General features: G+C 39.3%; 1 protein-coding gene across 2 annotated transcripts; it reads right to left on the minus strand.

The window, feature by feature from the left end:
• Positions 1–3221: 3221 nt before the first annotated feature.
• SMCO1 (single-pass membrane protein with coiled-coil domains 1) lies at positions 3222–8217 on the minus strand. 2 transcript variants are annotated; one of them, XM_045851673.1, is made up of 4 exons: positions 8066–8217; positions 7733–7744; positions 4847–4996; positions 3222–4399 (listed from the first exon to the last, which is right to left on the minus strand). In XM_045851673.1, the coding sequence occupies exons 1-4, from the start codon at positions 8113–8115 to the stop codon at positions 3955–3957; spliced, it is 657 nt and encodes a 218-aa protein (XP_045707629.1). In that variant the 5' UTR covers positions 8116–8217; the 3' UTR covers positions 3222–3954. The 2 variants fall into 2 exon arrangements, with proteins under 2 accessions (XP_045707629.1, XP_045707630.1); XM_045851674.1 differs by lacking the exon at positions 7733–7744.
• Positions 8218–9900: the final 1683 nt, after the last annotated feature.

The following is a 9900-nucleotide window of genomic DNA, read 5'->3' on the forward strand; positions in this document are numbered from 1 at the left end:
AGAGAACCAAGCCTCTGGACAGGGGAGGGGGGAGGCGTTCTATGGAAAGTAAACTCCAGGGTGATCTGATCACCAATTCCTAATGCAAGTCATGGGGGTAGTCCCACCCTAGGCTCTATCGTTTTACTAAAAGGTTTTATCTTTACCTTAAGTAAGTAATGGCCATTGTTTCTGTGCATCTAGGTTAACTCACTTTTGAAATAGATGTAACACCCTCAAGAGAGCACATAATCTTGTTAGCTACTCTGTAATCCAACAGGTGCCTTGCTTTCTCCCACCTTCATGCAGTCTTCATTACTGTTCCCTCCTTCATTTCAAATGCATAAAAGAAGCTACAAAACTCTTACTCTCTAGAGCATTTGAAGTCTTGCTCCTTGGCATATGTTGTCTGTTTGGCTCAAATAAACTCATAAAAATTCTCTGCAGTTTTGGATGTTCTTATGTCAACAGCTCGTAGAGACAAAAAACAGAATGTTGTTTGCCAGGGTCTGGGAGAGTTATTGTTTAAAGGATATAGAGTTTCAGTTTTATAAGTTCTAGACCTGGATGGTGGTGATGATTATGAAACTGGAAAAGTCTATGTTCATGCTGCCTGTCACTACCAGAACCAGTAAGTAGAGACAAGGATTGAATCTTTATGGGCGCTTTATTCAGATGCTGGCAGTCTGAGAAGATGGCAGGTTATGCACCCTCCAAAACCATCTTCACATCTCATCTCCAGCCAAACTTTTTTATTAGGAGAAGGAAAGGGTAGGTAAGGGGTATGGGAAAGGGTTAATCAGATAAGAGTTGCCGTTCAGTGGCAATATTCCTAGTATTCTTCATCTGCTAATCAACAATTTTTTATGTCATGAGCCTTCTCTTCCTGGAACACAGTTGCTTAGATACCATCTTGATCCCTCGCAGACCTCCTGGGGCACAAGGGTTGAATTGCTTGCCAACAAACACCCTGGAGTCCCATAGGTCATGGCAGTTCCTGGAATAACAGCTTTAGACATGCATTAATTAAGTCTATTAACTATGACTGAAGCTAAAATATTTTGTATATACTCTTTATTATATTTTTTCCATTACCATTTAGTCCCCTTATACCCTACCCACGAAGCTAAAATCTTTAACTCTTGAGTTCCCCTATCATTTATACACCATTATGAATGTATTTAATACCACTGAACTGAACACTTAAAACTTACTGCAGAGACAGGAGTTGGGGGGCTTTTCCTCAGTTGATGTCTCCCTTGTGAGAGATGAATTCAGGCAAGAGAGAACATGTATAGTGGAAATAAGATAGCAAGTGTAATTATGAAATCACTTGAGCATGAAGTTGAAAGTGGGCACCGAGCTAGTCTGAGTTCCCTGACTCTTGGAGTTTTAGAGGTTTTATGCTTGTAGCCAGCTTCTAGGTTCCCATCCTCTTCCCTTCTCTGGACCTTGTGATCAAAATACAGTCCCAAAGGCTTTCTTAGATGGTGGAAATGATACATACAGAATTTCAAAGGCTCCCCTTTTCCTGCGCTGTCATAGTTTTTCTTGTGATTTTCAAAACACTTGGCAATCTTGTTTGATCAGGCTCAGGACTACTGAGTTAGTGGGTGAGACATGTCTCCTTCCCCCTCCCTACCTTGATTTGCTATCTATTCTGCCTAACAAAACTAGTTAAGATGGTAAATTTTATCTGTATTTTATCACAATAAAGAAAGCTGGGGGTTGGGTTGGAAAGAACCAGGCCTGAGTTTTTTGAGGAAATCAACTGTAGAGAAGAAGAGAAAAGAAAATCACTGTGCATGAAAATAGTCTTTAAAGTTTTTTGGGTTTGCCGAAGTCTTTCAGATTGAGGAGATGAGTGGTTTCCAGATGGAGTCACAACAAGGACATGTAGGTCCTTGGTAGAGAGCTTTGTTTTGTTTTAATATGGGTTCAGAAACCTTTGATTGCCCTCCGGTTGTCCATAGTATCAATCCATTAGCCCAGAATTAAAGCTCCCTATGGTGGTTCTAAACTGCTTTGCCCGTGGAATCTTCCATTATTCTTTGAAACATTCAACTGTGTTCTATTTGCTGTCATCTTATGCTTTCAGGTCATTGCTTTCTCAATCCATCCTAAATGAGTGGTTTGTGACTTGCCTGCTTCAAGGATCAACTCAGTACACTTTTTAAGGAAGTATTTTTCCATCACATAGTTACACCCCTCCTCTGAATTCACCCAAATCATATATCCCTTAGTGATAGTGGTTTTTATCATAAAGTCAATTTTTGTATTGAAAAAATGCTTTTATCCTCATCCAATGACATTTTTTAGTTGCTTTTTAGAGAGAGAAAGGGAGGGAGAGAAACATTGATGCAAGAGAGAAGCATCATCTGGTTGCCTCCCCAACACGCCCAGACAGGAGATCGCTTGTGTCTGGATTGGGGATCATATGTGCCCAGACCTGGTACCGAACTCGCAACCTAGGTATGTGCCCTGACCATGGATCGAACCTGCAACCTTCTAATTATGGGATGACGCTCCAACCAGCTTAGCCACACCTGCCATGGCTAATTTTGCATTTTGATTCTATTTTTTAAAATCTTCTATAATGGATACATTTTATATGCTTCCTCAGATTTCCTTGGCCTTGATTACTTTCTGGACCCTCTGTCCCTTGGTCTGCCTGGGGCTGACCAGTTGCATTCCTGGAATCTCTATCTCTTCCTGCCACTTGCAGACTCCTGTGAAACACTGCACTGAACAGTGCAGTGTCTGACTTTCCAGTGGCTGCTGGAAGGGCTTAAATGCTGCATCTTGGAAGTATGGGTTGTCATTCCCCATGGAGCAAACTGGCCAATTGAAAAACAGCACAACAGAGAAATTTCCTTCTTTTTTTCAAGGCATGGTTTCTTCAAACTGTGTCTGAAGAAAGACCAGATTGAAGGGATGTATCTGCCAAGGAACCTGCTGTTTCTTGTCACTCATTTTCAGTGAGAGGCCAACAAGGTAACATATCACCTTATATGACTTCTTATTCTTTTCTCCCTGACATCCTTCCAGAGTGTTACCTCACTCTTGCTGTTCTGAATTTGTACCTCCCAAACAAAGGCTCAGCATTTAACCTGCAGCACTTAGCACATGGCATTTGGTGTTCAATAAATATCATAAATATATGATCAATGTGTGTGAGTTCCCTTTCTAGTATAAATAACTGTGTTACTGTATTAGAGAGAAACTGTACATCACATGCAATATATATTAGGTAATTTTTATTGTTTTGTCTTTTACTAGATAATACATTGACATTGTTCAAAAATTCAAAATGTATGCACGGACTAACAGTAAGAAGACTTCCTCCTACCTTTGACCCCTTAGCTTCTTAGTTTTCTTCCCTAAGACAACCAATGTTATCACGTTCTTATGTATTCTCCAGAAGAAGTTTATGAAGTTTATGGATATATTAGCTTATATATGTGTATATACATATTTGTGTTTGTCCCTCTTTACATTTAACAATATATATTGAAAATAAATATTTTAAAACAGCATATCTTTGTGATAACTCCACATCATCCATTATGCAATTAAAACACAGAGATTCTTCATTTTTAATATAGTTACACAGAAAGTATCCATTTATCAATTTATCATAATTTATCTAATAGTTCCCCAACTTTTGCTATAAAAATAAGTCCATAACAAAATTGTATGTACATATTTTTCCCTATTTGCAAGATAAATTACTGGAAGTACTGTATTTTTCAGACTATAAGACACACCATTTCCTAAAATTTGGGAGGAGAATGGGGGTGCGTCTTAGACTCCGAATGTGGCTTTATAGTTACATTGGTGAAATATTATCTTACTTATTAAATATTTTACCACATTTTTTGCCTCAATTTTTTTTCCTATTTTCCTCCTCTAAAACCTAGGTGTGTCTTATGGTCCAAAAAATATGGTAGAATAGCTTGGTCATAAGATAACAGGTTAGTTTTTGACTGTTGGTATCAACTCTTTCAGGGATGACCTTTGCTCTTCAGAGGCTTTCACTGCTTTCCCCTTCTCAATGAGCTGAACAGCTCTCAGCAAACTGTCCTGCAAAGCCTGGTTCTTTACCATGTTGGTGATCATGAAAGTGACATCCCTAATGTACATCTGTCTCACTTTGGCACTGTAGTGTTCTGCCTTGTTACCATGTGCAATAAAGAAGGTACAAAGTGCTGTGATATCACTTTCTTGCAGCCCATACTCCTCCAGGACTGACTCCCACACAACTCTGATGCACCTGTTCTTGACTTTTCGTCGAAGGACAGAGGCTAAGGTGGGAAGACCACTCACCAGGTCTGGTAGCTTCTCAAGTACATGAGTGTGCAAGCAGATAAGAACTTCAATGACGTAGCTATATACAATATTCAATTCCATTGAAGTGAACCTACAAAAAAGGGAAGAGCTTCTAAAGCAGTAGAACACTTTATGTTCAACTATAGAGTTAATTCTATTAGAATAACTCAGAGAAGTACACATCCACTAGGAGAACCAGCTATTGTATTTTAGAAAATACTTTAGAAACAAGACCTGTGCTAAACTGGGTACCTCAATTCTCTGGCCACCCATACTATAAGTTTCTCAATGGTAGAGGAGTTATATTATCCATCTCTGAGAGACTTTGGCAAGCGAGAGACTATGATGAAATGAGTACTACAGTGCCTGGCATATAAACAGGTGTTCAAATTAATCTTTTTTGAATGTATGAACCTAAGAATATGTGATCTCTTCACGGTCCATTGCTGGAACTGTATTAAGAAATTCAATTTTAGAATGACCATTGTAAGCTCTCACAATGCCACAGAATTCCACTGATTTCTCATTGGATACTCACTTGAGTGCCAGAACTGCTGTCCAGAGCTCATCTTGGGCTGCCTGGCTTGCCATCATCTTGCTATGATGTTCAAATTTTTGTGTCAGGTTATCCTTGGTGAAGTCTAGTTGTTTAAACTGTGCTTTTAAAGCTTGGAGTTTGTGGTCTAATCTATAGGATAAAAGAATCAAGGGTTAGGTTAGGTCAGAGACAAAGTTAAGATGATGCCTAAAATGAGACTATATTATTTATAAACATACAATTTGGGTAGCTATTTGCTGTTCTCTGTATCCATCATCCTAGTTCTTGTATTCCTTTTTTAATCATATTTTACTTTATCTTTTAAATTTTTTATTGTTGTTCAATTACAGTTGTCCCTATTTGTCCCCCATTACTCTCCCCTGACCTACCCACCCCCCACCTCCCACATTCAGTCTTCCCCTCCCCCATCATTGTATTTGTCCATGGTTCCTTTATACTTGTTCTTCCACTCTTCCCCTTATTTCCCCTATTTTCCTTCTCCCCCAACCCCTCTGGTTACTGTCAGTTTGTTTTCCTTATTTCAATGTCTCTGGTTCTATTTTGCTTACTTGTTTATTCTATTAATTAGGTTCCACTTATAGGTGAGATCATATGCTGTTTGTTTTTCACCACCTGGCTTATTTCACTTAGCATAATGCTCTCCAGTTCCATCCATGCTGTTCTTATATTGCCAAATTTTTGAATTGTCTGCTTGAATTCATCTGACACGTTTTGACTATGTATTGTACTTTTTACTTTAAAAAGTATATATATATACAAGCATTACTTTGAGTCGCACAACAACTGCAAGAAGTGGTAGAGTCATTTTTACTATTTTACACGTAAAGATATTGGGTATCAAAAAGATTGAGACCTAAGGTCATATAGCTAGCTAGTGCGGGAACCAGTATTGAGTAAGAAGGCTTTCTTCACCCAATTCTGACTGTTCAAATCCTAGCCTTCTTTTAAGGATAGGCTCAAATTCCAATGACTGCTTAATGCCCCGCCCCCTCCCAGCCTTTCTGCCTAAAGATCACCCTGTTTAGTTCATTCTCAGAAAGACTACCTCTATCACCTGTTACTTTCCAACTCCTGCTTCATTTTTAGAGTTAGCTTTCCATGAACAAAATTGTTCATGGAAAATTGCTCTCTTGGAGAGAGGGGTTTAGAGACTATTTCTTGGATATCTTTATACCTGTCTGCCAACACCTAGCAGAGGACTTACACAGGAGTAATAAAATATGTCTTGTATAATTGAAACCTGCAATGTGAGTGAGATGCTGAGCTCTGAGTAACCAAAGGTGATTTGAGTAGCTCTAAACAGCCCTGATCACAAGAGGGCGTGGGTAGCACTGGAATTATGTGTAACTGAACCACAAAGAAACTTTCCTGAAGCCACCCACATTGTCTTCCATGAAGGAAATGATACACAAACACATACCTACTTCCCTGAGCTTCTGTGTCCCCAGTGACCTGAATACTATTGTGGTTATTCAGGTTCTAAGCTTGACCTTTCTCTTAAGGCTAATTCAGCTGCAAGTACCTCCTCTCTCCCAAGCTGTAGCCCTGTATCTTCAACCGTATTTTGTACATTTCCACCTGAATGAGATATCAAGCTAAACTGTCCTAAATTGAATTTACTCACTACCCCCACCACCATCTTTCAAAATTATGATGATAGAATGTTCTCACTGCTATTTACATATAGATAAGTCTCAGTATAAAATGTGCTTTTTTGTAGGACTATAAGCCTGTATGACCTAATATGCTGGCAATCTCTGCCTACACATCAAAAACGTTTTTCTGGCACACTGTTTGTATTAACTTTTAGACCATAGGCTATCTCCAGCTTGAACTGTAGAGAGGAGCTCTAGCTTGTCAATCAGTATAAAAGTTTATAACTACAGCAGTTCTTTGGAGTCCTCTTCACCAAAAGCCATTCCCAGACCACTCCAAATAAATCCTAAAGAACGTGTCTGCAAGTCTGAGTCTGTTTTCTACTACAGTTCCCCAGCTCAGTTAATGACATCACTATCTATTCAATTGCTCGAACTAGAAATCTCAGAATAATTCCTTATTTCCCCTCCCCATGAAGGTCTTTAATCTAACCCTTCTCTCCATTTCCACTAAACCAGTTAATCATCATCTTTCACCTGGACTTAGGATTACAGTGGTCTAGCTGGATCCTTGCCTTCACTTTCTGCCACCTCCAATCTATCCTCCAGAAATATGGTCCTGAAACACACTTCTGATCATGTCCTTCAACTGATTACATACATTTTATGCTACCTTGACTTGCCCAGTGATATCATTAGGACCAAGCTGAACCTCCTCAGCAGGAAGCATAATGTCCTTTACCCTATGGTCCCATCTTCTGCCACCCCTCTTATAGCCTAGTCACCAGTTACTTGAGACCTCTATCTGCTGACTGAATATAGTATGTGATTCCAAGCTTCTATGGCTTACATTGTACTGTTGCCCCAGCCTAGAATTCTGTCCATATTTTTCTTTGTCATAAACTCCTACTCACACTTTAAGATACAGCTTAAATGTCTCTCTATGAAGAGTTCCCCTTCCTAGTATCAAGGAGAAAATTAATTGCTCCTCTCATCATGTTCTCATAGCCCTTTGGAAACATGACCATTTTGGTCATGTTTGACCATTTGGTCAAAATTTTGGTCATTTTTTGATTAATGGTCAATCACATGAAATATTATTTCTGAATACTTTCATTCCTTCAGGACAAAAATGACATTTTACTTATTTTTATATACCTACCATATAGCACATGCATTAATTGAATGGAATTATTCCACCTGGGAATAAATTTTTCACTATTAATTTACATATTTTTTTTACCTAGAAGATTTAAATCACTTTATTTACCTTTTTTCTTTTCTTTTTTTAGAGAAAGAGAGAGAGAGAAGGAGAGAGAAAGAGAAACATCAATTTGTTGTTCCACTTATTTATGCATTCATTGGTTGATTTTTGTATGTGCCCTGACTGAGAATCAAACACACAACCTTGGTGTACCTGGACAATGCTCTAACTAATTGAGCTATCTGGCCAGGGTGAGATTTAAACCACTTTAACAGAGATAGAATTCTAATTGGCATTTTTGTAGTTCTTTCTCTATTTTTATTCCTGATACTTCTCTAATCCATCTTCCCGGAAAAGCAGACCTAGGCTTGCTCCCCCACAGTACCCCCTTTAAGAAACCTTTTCATCGCCTTCTTCAAGGATATCAGGGTTGTGGTTTCATTGTTCATCTTCTTAAGACAAAATGAAAGGAAACAAAAGCAAAACAAAAGCCCAACAGAGGTTTGAATCCACGGTTTTCTGCTGTCTTCCACTCAGCAACAGGCAGCACCAGCACAAGTATTCAACCTAAATTCTGCCTGAAAGGTCACACTCAGTACAAGAAGCTTTTAATAGCGCATACTTCCAAATATAGTTTCAAAGAACTGATCGTGAGAACACAGGTGTCCAAAATGCACTATAATATTTGCCTTTGAAAATGAGCTGTAGCACATCAGCATAGCATAGCAAACAGATGCAATCATGGTTCTATGTATATTCTAGTAAATGTATATACAAATATATAAAAGTAAACATATTGTAGGATTTAATTTGATGGGAACAGTACTCTCAAATCTTAACAACCGAATTAATTCAATTAGCATCTAAATTAGGTTTAAAGGAAGACCCAGACCTTTTGTCATGTATTAGATTGATACTAAAAATCTAACCATTTTTAGAAATGAATAAATTTTTATTGAGAGCTTCTAGTATTAGATTAGGTATGAGAAATAAAAACCAACACAAAACAGGATTCCTGAATTTAAGGGATTTAAACTATAATTGGGGATATAGAACATTACTTGAAAATAAAATGCATATAAAATGTTGTGTGCTAAATAGGTATAGACCATAAAAATAACAGAAGATGAGAGTAGGCTGTACTAACAAACTCATAAATGATTCATGTATTAAAAGTTTCCTTATAAGTATTTTATAGACATCAGCATATGTAGTTCCTGCTTAACCAAGGAATAACCCTGACCACAAGAAATCGGGAAAGCATCAGGGACACATATCAGAACAAGCAGAAGTGCTGCCTGCATGTCTTCTTTGCAGATAATCAGCAGAGAAACTGTAGACAGAGCAATGAAACTACCTGATGTTTCATGCAGGAGATAACATTGAAACCACCCAAGAGTAGAGCTGAGAAAATGCACATCACCAGAAATTCCTTAGTTCCCTTCTTTCCGTGGTTCCCCTATATAAACTAGCCAGGACACCTGAGATGGTAAGATGGCCTTTGAGACAAGAGTCCCCATCTTCTAGGTTGCTGGAATCTGAATCAAATCCCTTTCCTTTACATCAGCATCTACCTCTCAAGTATTGGCTTTAGAAGCAGCAGGCAGCTAGACTTGTATTCGGTTACAGTTTTTGGTGACACAGGCAGGACAGTGTGGATACTAGTAAGGTCCAGATGGCCCCAGCAGGGGTCCTAGCTGCTTGTGGGAGGCAAGGATTGCAGGAATTTCCCAGCAGCTGTCAAGAGTTCTTTATCTCAGTGACACTCTCCGCTCTCCCTCTCCAGGCATCAGCCACCTTTAAATGCTTTGCTGGTGAAAGAAAACAGGTTATTGGTGGGTTTGTTACAGGGTGCAGCCAAGAGGGGGGACCCCAAGTGGGCATTTGAAATGGGGTCCAGAACTTAAGGTGTCCAGGAGATTTTAAGATGTCTCCATCCCCCCACCCAGGGTGTGGATTGGGGGAAGGGACAAATGGAGCAAGGCCATTGAGAGCTGTTTTGCATAGCAACAGCCTTGCAGCTACCCTCTGGCGTGGTCATTTAACATATCTATAGCCTTTGGCTGGTCGCTTAGATATGTTAAATAGCTGTGATCATCTCTGAGCCAGGGGAATGGAAGTAACTTCCCCACCAAGACGTGACTGGGGGCAGATCCCCTGAGCTACAGCGCCTGTGTGGGAGCTCAGAGAAGATTGGCTCCAGGACATGGGGCCACGCCTGCCCAGACTCATGA

This window comes from Phyllostomus hastatus, unplaced genomic scaffold (assembly GCF_019186645.2).
Source record: "Phyllostomus hastatus isolate PE091 unplaced genomic scaffold, TTU_PhHast_1.1 phas_contig_86, whole genome shotgun sequence".
NCBI classification, from domain to species: Eukaryota; Metazoa; Chordata; class Mammalia; order Chiroptera; family Phyllostomidae; genus Phyllostomus; species Phyllostomus hastatus.